The sequence below is a fragment of the Sceloporus undulatus genome, chromosome 6 (assembly GCF_019175285.1).
Source record: "Sceloporus undulatus isolate JIND9_A2432 ecotype Alabama chromosome 6, SceUnd_v1.1, whole genome shotgun sequence".
NCBI classification, from domain to species: Eukaryota; Metazoa; Chordata; class Lepidosauria; order Squamata; family Phrynosomatidae; genus Sceloporus; species Sceloporus undulatus.
The window spans coordinates 28453793-28467476 of record NC_056527.1 but is presented as its reverse complement, the minus strand read 5'-3'; the positions used below and the strand labels follow the sequence as shown (position 1 = coordinate 28467476).

The window sequence follows — 13684 nt, the reverse complement described above, 5'->3', positions numbered from 1 at the left end:
TGGAAAAGACAGACATTCCTTTTTAGTCTTTGGGAATTGACAGATCAGCTGTGTTACACAAATCTTGCAAAACTACTGAATTATAAATTGGGTCAGTGGTTCAAAAAATTAGGTGAGCAAGACAATCTATTTTTAGTTGTATTTGTAAACCACAGAGGCTATCCTATGTGAATCGTATTTAAGGCTGGACCTACCATTAGGTAGAGTGAGGTGGCTGCCTCAGACAGCAGATTCTGAGTATCATGAAAAGCTCGCCAACTGTTACTAATGTAGTTTGCTATTTTTTTTACCATTTTACTTATAAGATTGTGAAGGGAAAGTGCTTGTCGGATTTTCTGCTTTATACACCAGAATATGGCTTTTTAGGAATTACACACCTCAACTTGGGCATTATGAAGACTGTCTTGCTGCTCTGCCTGGAAGATGCAGTGACCATGCATATTCATTGGATAGCCTTGGAGCAGTATGCTTTCAGCCATTTTTTAAAAGCCCCCCACCCTTACTTCCGATTTCTCTTTTATCACAACTTCCAAAATTTCAGTAGTACCAAAGATTTCTGCTGAATAATTTCTAGAGCAACTTTTAGCCAACAAAAGGAGATTCCTTGCATAGTGAATGGGGATAGTTGGTGGTCTCAGAGTATAACCACAAAATCATTCCCCAACCAAATGCCCTCCAGGAATGTTGGACTATTAGTACTATCATTCATAACAACCATGCTAGCTGCAGGTGATGGTGGCTGTAGTCCAAGAGGGCACCAAACGGGGAAAGGGTGAAGTACAGCTTTCTGACATCAAGGAAACGGGATACACAAAGCTCACAGAGGCTAAAGATTCATTTATTATCAGATTAAAGTCTCACCACCATCATACAAGGGTGGTTAAGTAACAGATCAACACAACATAAAACAATAATAAAAATGAAACAAAAGCACTGTGTAACAATGAATAACATCAAAACAGGATGAAAACAACCAACAAAAAACTATTTTTTCAAAAACAGTTGAGAGGGCACTTGGCAAAGTTCCCTAGAGGCAGAGTTCCAGAAACTATAAAGGGGATATGCGATCATAGGTATCAACGAGACAGAAGATATGGCTTATGTACATTCTCAGTGATGTGTGCACAAAAGCTAAAATCATTTCCTTTGGTTCATATAAAGAAAAATGATTTAGCCATATTACTATGCCAGCCAGTGAACACATCTTCATAGAAAACTGGCCCTTAGCAATTTCCTTGTAAATATCACTGACCTAGATAAACGAAATATTTATGCTGCTTTTGCTACCCGTTTTTTGCAGTGAGCCTTCCCACTTAATTTTAAAAACTACAGCATGTCACAGTTCTGTGTCAATGTGATACAATTCTGCTGGCATTAACACAGTTTTACAAAACCAAGTTGGAGGGTGATTATGAGTATTGGAGGGAGAACACTTGAAAGAGACCAGGTGACCTATCTTGTGGCTGATTCATGTTCATGGATGCAACATTCACAATTCTCCAAATTACAGTTTGGTTATACATGTTATCCTTGTCATAGTATTTCTGTTTTCTGTGTATGTGAATGCTGAATAATGAAGAAAACAAACAGAAAGAACATCAACTTTTTTGAAATGCAGTACTGGAGGGGAGTTCCATGGACTGTTCCATAGGACAGAGTCATGACAGTTAAAATGGTGTCAAACTGCATTAATTCTGGCATGTGGCATAAGCCTTAGTCTCAATTTATCTGAATCCCACCAGCACTTTCTTCTCCCTGTTTTGCTTGGGTTGCAAGTTTTTTCACTTTTTTGCACACTGAAATTTGAACAATTTTAATACATTTTGCTTCTTTATTTAAACTATCTACCTTGTTTACACACACACACCCCCCGCCCAGTTAGTAATGTGTGTTCCTATATGGGTTTTTCCCCCCATTGGGCACATTTTAGGCATCTGTTGTTGTTTTACAAAATATGTGCACTGTTTGTTTTCTGTTTCAAGGTGAGGTGCACATGTTCTCATAAAAAGATTTGGGAGCATGAAAAAACCAGTTCTGCTGAAACTGTTGAGTCCAACAAAAATTCTCTCCATCTCTAACAGCCATCCTACACATTTCAACATAGGAGATTGCCTATCCTGTATGTAATTTATGTCAAACGGTAGTGGGGGTAAACATATGATGTTCTGCTTATTTTCTTTTGTACCTATTCTGCTTTCCTTTCTATCATCTTCCCTTCATTTGGACTGCAGATTTTGAGTGTGGGTTTCTGATCAAATCTAAGAGACAACCTCTCTTTCCTCTTTCCCAGGTAGCTGTTAACTTCTACAAGGGGGTTAGCTGAGAATTATCTCAACCCATGACAAATACCTAGCTCTCATCTCAGGGCCAGAATAGGTACTGGCAGAAGAAACTGCCAGTCAGAAAAGAAACATACATACCCTACCTGTCTCCTAAGAAGAGCAGTAATTGGAACAAGGAAACCCAAGCTATCAAAATTCTCAAATGCTCTACATGTCATAAGTGAAGCTTTGAAAATGTCACAGTAACAAAGCCTGCTGTTTTTTATTTTTCTCTCTCTCTCTCTCTCTCTCTCTCTCTCTCTTTCTCTCTCTGTTGGAACGGCTGCTTTAGTCCATCTGCAGAGAAGAATATGTTTCACAACATCCCCCAAAGGCACTGTTGTTGTAACACAAACTGTCTCTATGCACGAAACACATTCCCCCAAATTAAGCAATTTCGATTAGTTATTAGTAAATTCTTGTACAGGTCACCCAACATAGTACCTTCAAGAGGTGCTGAATTACAATCGCCATCATCCAAAAAATGCCAGCTAAGGTGATGGGAAATGCAATCCAACACTCCCAGATAACATCAGGTAAGAAAATCTGGAACACAGGAGTCTGCCATAATCAGATTATTCTTCCATTTAGCTCAGCAGTAACTACACTAACCCCTGTCTGGGGTTTCAGACAGGAATCTTTTTTCCTCCAGTCTTATCTAGAGATGTCAGGGATTGAACTGACATTAAATATACCTCTATATAGGAAGAAGTGGTCAATCTACAAATAAATAATCAGATATGACAAGAACATACATGTATTTTGCTATGTACTTCACTGTGTGTGTTTTGATGAAACATACAGTATATATCATTGAAGTCATTACATTTCTGTCTGCACCAGGGTAGGCAACTGCAGAAAGGATGGTGTTCATTTTAACTCCCATGAAGATCACCTCAAAATCAGCAAAAAATGAAACCAGATGTAACTTCTGGTTTCAATTTCCTTGTATTTTTGGTGTTTTTCTATGGGGTAGAGGGAGCTGATAGGATATTTTAGCTACCTGCCACCCGGGGGGGAGGGCTTTAGGAACTGTGATTTAAAGATTTGGGGTGATTTTACCACCACCACCAACCCAAAAACTGTGAATGAGCTTTAGAGGACTCTAGGAGTGCCACAAAGGTACATTAACTGACCACACTGATACATTACTTGCAGATGCAGAAGTCTTTTTTTGCATAAGAATTTTGCCACATCTGGTAACAATGTGGAAACATCTATCATTAGCAAAATGGTGAAATGCATCAGGAACTATACCCAGGGCTGTTGGGTTTGGCTTGTTCAATGTATTAGATGAGAAGAATGTCTACAGCTCTGATGTGGGCGGTAGAAAAGGGAACATCTGTTTGATTTTAAGTGAGAATCAACAGGGAACAGATTTGGGTACTTAACTGAAGAGGAGATTCATGTAGATTACTTAGACCTTCAACCCTTTCATCTCAGTGACAATCCTAATGACAGAATGATAACTAAAGAGAGATAAAAGGATCCATTCCAGTGATGTAGAATTTCTACACGTTGAGTGAGTGCATGCTGGGAGCTTAGGAGAAACACTGGATTGACTAATGAAATGGAATAACAACACCTGACAGGCTTTCAGGAAATTTTTGCCTCCCCTGTTTCTTTTCCCACTTAAACCAGAACAATGGCATTGGTTGAACTGTACTAAGGAATACCGCCACTTTAGCAATAAAGCAGCTTTGCTCATTGACAAAATAATCTGATAGCCTGAAGATGCAGTTTCATTTGCATTCTTGCACACAAGGCAATTGTGAGTCTAGAAAACTGCACCATACCACCACTACAACCAAAAAGACACACTATCCTGCATCATCTCCTTTCATAAAAGCTCCATAACGTCCAACTTTCCCAATCTTGCAAGGGCAATCCTGATTAATCTCTTATCTTTCCCTTTTTCAGGTCCTTTTAAAAATGTCCCAGTCTCTTCCTCTCACTTTTTCTCTTTGTCCTCAGCTTACTTCAGTTGTTGCAAACTGAGTTCAAAGTACAAAAGTAATTTGTACTTTATTACCTCAGTGTATGGGGAAGGACAAGAAGGGCAGAATCTTCTCATTCCTTGAAGACTCATGCAAAAGCACACTGCTGCATCCTCTCTTGGCTATCTTGTTCTTCTATCTCATTAATAACTTTTGCCATCTTGACAACACTCTGATGTTGCTTGGTCACAAGTGTCCCAGTTTTTATCTGAGAAATACTGCAGGGTATGAATAACAAGTTTTATATATACACACACACACACACACACACTGAATAGTAATAGAATCAAAAGGAAATGTTGCTTTCAAATAATTATGGATAACATTCCTTACACAGCACAATTAAGCAATGCTTGTTGGAAGTTACCAATTTATATAACACTGTGAACTAGGTTGGTAGCACTAGTTGTAGCTATATGTTATTTTGTCATATTGGAGCTGCCTAGATCATATCTACTGCACCACCATACCACCCTGAATACAACTAATCTCAGCAGCTCAGAAGCTAAGGACAATCAGACATGTATAGTGATTGGATGGAAGACCACTAGTGAATTAACAGGATGTTCTCACACAGGGTTAGAAAAGGATCCTCTTTGAAAATCTGGAGAGTCACTATAAGTCAGAGTTGACAGTACTGAGTTAGAATGGCCAGTAATCTCACTAAGTATAAAACAGCTTCCTATGTCCTGCAGTAACATGGAAAGAGGATGGTGCATTTGTACAGAAGAGATAGTGACTGGAATGTTTTCACATCTTATTTGTGAACTATCAGACGTCCCACATTGGGAGAAATGTGGAATATAAATTAAATAAATAGCACTATGGACATACTTAATTTACTTCTGTATATGATTATTTCCACACACACCCCAATGGACACACTTCCACGCTAATCTGGGTTTATTTCCAATCTTAAAAACCAGCTGGGGAAAAAGGAGATTGGGTCTTACAGAAGCTAAAGTGGTCAGGAGTAAATCTGGCAGATCATGAGCCCTTCTACGTGAAATACAGTGGACCCTTGTTATACACTGGGGTTTGGTTTCAAGATCCCCGTGGATAACAAAATCCGTGGATGCTCAAGTCCCATTAAATATAATGACATAGCAAAATGATGTCCCTTATAAAAATGGAAAATCAAGGTTTGATATTTGAAATTTATACTTTTTTGGAATATTTTCAAACAGTGGATGCTTGAATCCGTGTATAAAAAAATCTGTGTATAAGAAGGGCCAACTGTATTTACAACAGTAAGAAAGGAAGCAGGGACTTATTATGTATGACTCGTCTGCAAGATCAATTCCCCCCACCACCACCACCACCATTATGGAGGTGTTCTGTTCAGACGAGACATGGTCCAAACCTCGGTTCTGGTGTAAACAAACCAGATGATGCCTGGCATGTTCAGTATCAGAACAATGCTATAACACCCTTAAAATTAATTTTAAAAATTTAAAATACCTCTTACTCTGTATGTTCCAGGATCATCACAGTGACAAACCAGGAAGATCTGGAGCCCTCTATTTCTGCAGTGGTGTGCCTTTCTGCACAGGCATTAACTGAGCTGCCTGGCACATCCAACACTGTTGCCAATTGCTCACTCTGAGGTCAAAAGGAGATGTCCGGCCATGTGATCATCACTGGGCACTTTGTTCTGACTTCAAATGCAAGCAACCCACAATGGCAGAAACATGCTGGGTGGCTTAATGGGATTTTCATGCAGTGCTGAAATGGAAGGCCATGTAACATTGGAGGTTGGGGCAGCTCTGAGGACAGGATACTAGTGCAAACATGCCCCAGTCTAAATGGTAACCCAAACAGCTGGACAGTATGAAAATGCTACATAGCAATATGATCTAACTTTTTATAAAGTTATTAAAATGCATGGAATGATCCTTTGCTTTTATCACACTGCCTTGTATTGTGACTGCCTTATTTTTGGAAGAAGCATCCATTTTTTAAAAAATGAATCAAATGATATAGTGACACAATAATCACACTGTTGGGTGACACTGCATTATCACAACAGTGCAGGAAGTCTGGACCCATCTAACCCAAGAATAGAAACCAGACTATAAACAAAAACAAACATTCCTCTTTCTCCTGATCTGTCTCTCTCTCTTTCTCAATCTTTCTTCATTCTCACAAAGTGCTCTTGCTGTTTTGCATACACTGGCATAAACAAAAAGAAAAAGAAAGAAAGAAAGATCATTTCCCAACTTTCTATCATCTTAAGAAAGTCCAGACAAAGTTCTGTTCAGACTTTGTGTGTACGTGTATACTGCCTGTCAACATATGGCATCCCCATTAATTTCATAGAGTTATCATAGGCAAGAAATACCAAGAGGTGATTTTGCCAGTTCCTTCTTCTGAAATATTCCTCTGCTCTTTTCTCTCTTAGAGGACTTTTTTGAACTATAATACCCAAAATTCCTCAGCCAGCATCATGACCAGGAGTCATGCTGGCTGGAAGCATCTGGGAACAATGATCCCAACAAAGAAATGTTTTCAGTCTCTGATTTCACAGATCAGAATCTTCATCTACAAGCATCTCCTCCACCCCCCCCCCCCCCCCCCGCAATACTTCTGACTTGCAGAGATCTTTCTCATCACTTGTTACCTTATCCTTTAAAGAAAAGAAAATGGAGGACTTGAAATTAAAAGCAGGGTCTTCTGTATAACACATGTGCCTTAGCAAGCACTCTGGTCCCTCCTCAAGCAAGGAAAAGCATAATGTTGGCTTATATGCACTGTCTTCTACATTCATCACCTAATACATCTACTCAGTGAATCAAGACAAAGCAATCTGACAATTCAAGTGCTCTCAAAGGTTCTCATCATTTTTTCCCTGCTAAATCCTAACAAGCCTTTTCTATTTGCTTTCATTTGGTTCCCCTGAAGCCAGCTCTCAATACAAAGGGCTGCCGTGTAAGATACAATTGATGAATGAGAATCGAAAGATGCATACATTGCCTAACTCCTGGAATGCAAAATACACTTTCAGTGCAACATTAAGGGACACACTAAACTGCAGCTGCATTTAATGTGAGCCCACTGCCTTGTCTCTTTTAAGAAACCCCCTCAGATGGGCAGGGGGCCTTTGCAAAAGGAGATGGGGGAGAGAAGTACTAACTCAGTGAACAAATTACAGCTGCCAACAGAACACAACAACTTCACAGAACAGAAGCTTATTGTACCCTTCACTTTATCTTTGAAATTCTAATTGGGCAACCCTAGGAGAAACTAAAATACACAAGCCAAAAACTGGCATAGTTTTCCTCCCCAGAGGAGGAAATTGATGGAAGGGGGAAGAGGACTGCATTCCTCAAGCAATTTCAATTCATTTTCAGGTTCTGGGGGTGTATAGCTCTAGTTGAGTTTCCCAGTGGCAATTTGCCTCAAGTCAGCAGTTAGTAAAGTAACAAGAAAGCATCTAGAAAGCTAATTAATTCTTTTAGATTTATAATAGCAAATGGAATGACAAGAAGTTCCAGCTTATCAAGATCTGGCAAAGGATGGGTGAAGCTGCATTCCTTCCTTTGCTAGTTTAAATCATGCAACTAAATATTTATTTCCTGCAGCCCAACCAACACGGCTCAAAATATTTCCCATTTCTTGCCCTAATATTTACACCAACAATATGGGGAAAACCAGTGTAAGTGATATCCACAGCAAAATGAATAAATTGCAGATGCTGGAAATATGGTGCATGAGAAAAATTTTATGGACCTCACGGACTGTCAAAAAGGCAAATAAGTGGGTCTGAGAGTAAATCAAGCCAGGAGTTTCAGTAGAAGCCAAAATTATTAAACTGAGGCTATCATGTGTTGGACATGTCATGAGTTAGCATGATTAACTGGAAAAGATAATAATGCCTTGAAACAATTGGCAGCAGACACTTTTATAATCATAAAACAAGCAGTCAAAGGAAGAGCAATAGTAATACAAGATAGAGAAGAATACAAAAGAGAAGTACTATGGCAACTGGCTGATGACATAGCTTATAGTCCATGCAAGAAAGATCCTTTAGGGCACATTTCCAAGATTACTGAGGTCACAAATACAAGAAGGAATATCTCTGGGATACATTACACATAAAGAAAGTAACTTCCTCATTAAATATAATCCCAGGATACTGCTTTTCGAGCTTGAAATACATAAAGGAATGTTCCCTCCCCCAGGTGTCTGCCTGTGACTTGGTTCTAAACCAAGATCAGTTTTGGAAACCTTTCATTTTCCGGATTCCATCATACATACGAAACATCACAGATTTTAGCCCCCTTACAATCAGAGAGAGAAGATTTAATAGGCACAATGGATGTAAAACCATTATATATTCCAAGAAGAAGCTTTTAACTATTATATATTCCATTTATAGAGGAGAGGTTAAACATCCTCTGTCACTTGCAGAATTAGCCGTGACAAAAAATTATTTTCAATTTGAGAATAAATATTATTGGCAAATTAAGGGGGTGGCTATAGGGTGTCCTGTAGCCCCTGAAGTGGAAAATTTATATATGGAAAATTTTGAAAAATGCATTTGTTCTAGTGCAAAACATAAAGATAAGCTTACAATGTGTGTCAGGGAGATGTTGTATTTTTATATGGAGAGGTGATGAAGATGAATTTTAAAAATTCTACAAGTTGTTGAACTCCATTGATACTAATATACAGTTTGATTTAGAATACAGTAACTCGGAGGCCCACTTCTTGGATTTAAGAGTTAAAAAAGAAGGTGATCATCTTATCACATCAATGTATAGGAAACCTATAGATGTAAATACTTATTTGACGCTTGATAGCTGCCATCCCAGACTTTTGGAAAACAACCTCCCATATGGACAGTTTCTAAGGTGAAACGGAACTATTCTAAGCAGGAACAATTCATGATGGAATCTGATCTATTAAATAAACAGTAAAGGGATAGAGGTTATCCACAACATGTTATAGATAATAGATATCATAAAGCTGCATGTAGGTCTCCTCTCTCAGAACTTTTGAATAAACAGGATAAACCTCACAGTAATCGCATACATTGTGCACTGACATTTAATGATGTAACAACCAGTTTACAATAATCTATAAAGAATCATTGGCATTTGATTAAAAATATTTCAGGATGCAAAGAAAACCAATGATTTCATATAAAAGATCAAGAAATATTAAAGACATGGTGATGCAGACAGACTTTATGATCTTCAATAGAAAATTCAATTGGTTTGGAGCAAATATGCCCACAGTACATTACCCCTGTGGCCACTGTTTATACTGTAAATACACAACCAAAATGGAAGAATTTAACAATTTTGTAAACCAAAAATTATATATAAGTTGTGCCATTTCAGTACTTGTAAAAGCACTTTTGCAATCTATGCAATCCAATGTAAATGCAAGAACATATATGTGGGAAAAACATTGAGATCTAGCAAACAAAAAATAGCAGAACACCTGTCCAATTTGAGAAATAAAAGAACAAATGGCAAAGAACACTTTGCACTTATGAAACATGCAGCAACTGACATAAACTTTTGGGTACTGGAGATGATAAATAATAAAAATGAGAATTGTTTAAAGAAGAAAGAGGTAGAGTGCATTGTAAAACTTAAAACTTTATTACTAGGGTGTTTGAATGAAGATTTGGAAATACAATGCCTTATATAAAAATTTGGAATAAATGACTAAAAAGAATTTCAATATTGCATCAGCTAGATAGCACAGAGCAGAGTAACTTTATAGACAGATTGCATCATGTATCCATAAATACAGTATGTACTCATTGGTAGTTCTAGTCCCTTCTTTCTAATACTCAGAGTGTCCACTTTGTCGAGAGTGCAGACTGCAACTCCTGTAATCTCTGGTAATAGGTATGTCTATGACAACATGGATAATAGATGATATTTTATTTTTAAGAAATTATGTTTTTAGAGATTATTTATGTGTTGTCCCAATACCACAACTATAATAAAAGTACTTTTATTTATTTACAATAGCCCCTGAAGAAGGCCGATTTGGGACAAAGCCAAAATGTGTTACGCTTTTTAAGATAATAAAGTTTGTGGACCATCAACCAGGCATAGGACTTCATTTCCTTTATCTCTTCCACTAAGTAACTCAGTGTCCAATCTATGGCGCATTACAGACGGCCCAGAAGGGGTCATCTCGCGCCGCCACCAGTTGCAGCGTCCGGGAACCACAGCAGCCAAACGGCGCGGTTCCCGGACGCTGCCAAGAAGGAGCGCGAAAATAGTGCTCCTTCTTGCTCCCCGGAAGAGACGCTGTGAGGCGCTAGTCGCGCACTCACGGTGTCATTTCCAGGGCACGACATGCGAACGCAGAGCATCTGTTACGTCAAGATGGCTGCGGCCGTGTGGAACGGCCGCCGCCATTTGTTACGGACAGAGTCCGTAACAGGAGTAAGGGCGTCTAGAAGAGATGACCCTTTTTAAACTGGGACGTCCTCAGGACGTCCCAAATGGCGGTATGTAACCCGCTTATGACTCTCAAAAGCAGCACTGCTTGCAGCAAAATTAGTACATCTGAGTTTCATACAGCAAGGTGACTTTATAAAAATGCATATATCAATGAGAAAACACTTACTTTAACTTCAACCATTTTCCCACCATGTTCAATGTGCCTCTCGAGATAGTCTGAAGACAGGAGATCACTGCAACAGCAGAAAATTTGAATAATGTAATAACATTCCACATTACATGACATTCACTCAGCTAACAATTCAATAAACACTGGCATGCTGAATGTACAAAACCCAGTGGGATCCGTTTTTTCAAACATTAACATGCACACAATAAAATACACATTATTACAGGGACAAGACTCTGCCAGAAATCCAGATGTCAACTCTGTCCTCACATCTACTGGGAAGTAATACTACAGGGGCCAATAACATCATCCATGACAACAAAGGTGTATTTACTTGCTATTCCTCCAGTGTGATATATATCATCCTATGCTAGCCTATGCCTGTCTATACTCTACATTGGACAAACAGGGCAGTCTCTGAGCAAGAGGATAAAATTGCACAAATCTGACATTACAAATGGCAATATCAAACAAACAAACTGTTGCAGAACGTTTCAACCTTCTTGGATATACAGTAAGGGATTTACAGGTCACAGTCCTTGAACAAGAAAATTCCAAAAGAACACTGGCAAATGAAACAGCTGAATTGAATTACATTCACAAATTCCAACCCATTAGTAGAGGTGTGAACAAAGTTTCATGGCACACTACATATATTAATAAAAGAGTCCTCACTAGTGCACATATAACAAAAGGAATCTTCTCAGAGAGAGTTTTGGTAAGCAGATGTATACCCATCCCCTTGAAAATTTAGGGCAGGGGACATGATGTGCATCTTTCTGGGTACTATTACATTCTACCCCATACCTACAATGGCATAAAATTGGTTTATAACCTGATGCTGTAATATGACTCTGTACTGCAGCTGAAAAAAATGGTTTTATATCCACAAATGCTCATGCTAAAATAAAAACTATTTTTAAAAAGAATACTTAAAGGTGCTGCCATATTCCCTTTTTTTCCTGCCCTTCCCTTGTTCCTCTTTACACTGAAACACTTAACAGTTAATGGTAGCAGAGTTGCATTTGTACGTTCAAGACAAGAAAGAGAATGATACTGAAGATACTGAACTTTTATTTCTTGTTTAAAATCAATACTTCCCAAAGTAGCTGCTAATTGATCACCAATGTACTGCCAACATCAGTCTCCCCATATCTGTTCACATTTTATAATAAATAAATAATAAAATCTTTATTTATATTTCCCGCCTCACCCCATGGATTGAGGCGGGAGTACATCAGATAAAATCACTATTACAATAAGCACAAATTTATCTAAAATTACAACAATCAATTAATAAGACAAAATGTAATAAATATATGAGTAATGGAGGTAGAATGTTACCTAGGTTCAGTTATGGTGGATCAAATGGATAGGACTGCCGGAAGAGATCTGTCTTAAGTGCCTTCTTAAAAGCATCTAGGGTGTTAATACGATGGATCTCTTCCGGTAGGTTGTTCCAAAGTCTGGGGGCAGCAGCAGTGTGTTCTATCATAGGTCGATTTCAGTCTGATTTTGGGGTACTCTAATAATATCTTTTCAGATGTTCTGAGTGTGCGGGGCGGATTGTGTAGGGAGAGACGTTCCTTCAATTAACTCGGGCCTGAGCCATATAGGGCTTTGAAGGTAATGACCAACACTTTGTATTGGGCCCAGAATCTAATCGGTAGCCGGTGTAATATGTTCTGATCTAGATGTTTTAGTGATCAGTCTGGCCGCAGCATTTTGAATCAATTGAAGCTTCCGGGTTTGGTACAAAAGTAGCCCCATGTAGAGCGCATTACAGAAATCTAAACAAGAGGTTACTAGTGTATGTACCACTGTTTCAAGGTCCCTCTGGGCCAGGTATATCCATCGAAGTTGGTACCAAGCACTTCTGGATATCGCCTCCACCTGAGATGACAATTGTAAAGATGAATCCAGGAGCATGCCTAAGCTGCGAACCTCATCCTTCAGGGGAAGTGTGATCCCGTCCAGGACTGGGTAGCAAATCTCCTTCCCTGGACCAGGGATACGTGTCACTAGTACCTCCATTTTCTCTGGATTCAACTTGAATTTGTTTTCCCTCATCCAGCCCATTACCGACCCAAGGCAGACATTCAGAGGCGAGATGCCATCCTTGGTCACTGCTTAAGTCGGAGACATGGGGAGGTAGATTTGGGTGTCATCAGCGTACTAATAACACCAGGCCCCATGTCTCCGGATGACCTCACCCAGCGTCTTTGTTTAAATGTTTAAAAGCATGGGGGACAGAATGGCGCCTTGAGGGACATCAGTTGTCAGCTCTCTCTTGCAAGAGCAACTGTCCCCCAGCATCACCATCTGGAACCTGCCCGAGAGGTAGGAACGGAATCACCGGAGTACAGGACCTCCGATACCTAACTCCCTCAGGCGTTCCAGAAGGATACCATGGTCAATGGTATCGAATGCCACTGAGATGGCTAAGAGCACCAGCAGGGTCACACTTCCCCTGTCGATACCCAGATGGAGGTCATCGACCAAGGCGACCATGGCCATCTTTACTCCGTATCCCGGTTTGAAATGGGTCCAGATAATCGGTTTCATCCAAGACAGCTTGGAGTTGGGGGACAACTGTCCTCTCGATCACCTTGCCCAGAAATGGTAACAACAAGACTGGCCTATAGTTATTTCTAATCAGGGGATCTAGGGAGGGGTTTTTTCAAAAGCTGTTTAACCACTGCCTGTTTTAAATTGGTTGGAAATTTCCCCTCCCTAAGGGAAGCATTGATTATAGTCTGTAGCAGT

At 39.3% G+C, this 13684-nt stretch overlaps 1 protein-coding gene across 5 annotated transcripts in view; it reads right to left on the bottom strand.

Moving 5' to 3' along the window:
- The window catches only part of ADAM22 (ADAM metallopeptidase domain 22), a 161908-nt gene that overhangs the window by 87378 nt on the left and 60846 nt on the right, over positions 1-13684 (bottom strand). For all 5 annotated transcript variants that reach the window (XM_042473105.1, XM_042473107.1, XM_042473108.1 and 2 more), the window contains one exon: positions 10916-10982. In XM_042473105.1, the coding sequence (XP_042329039.1) occupies positions 10916-10982 (67 nt within the window). The remainder of the gene's footprint in view (positions 1-10915; positions 10983-13684) is intronic.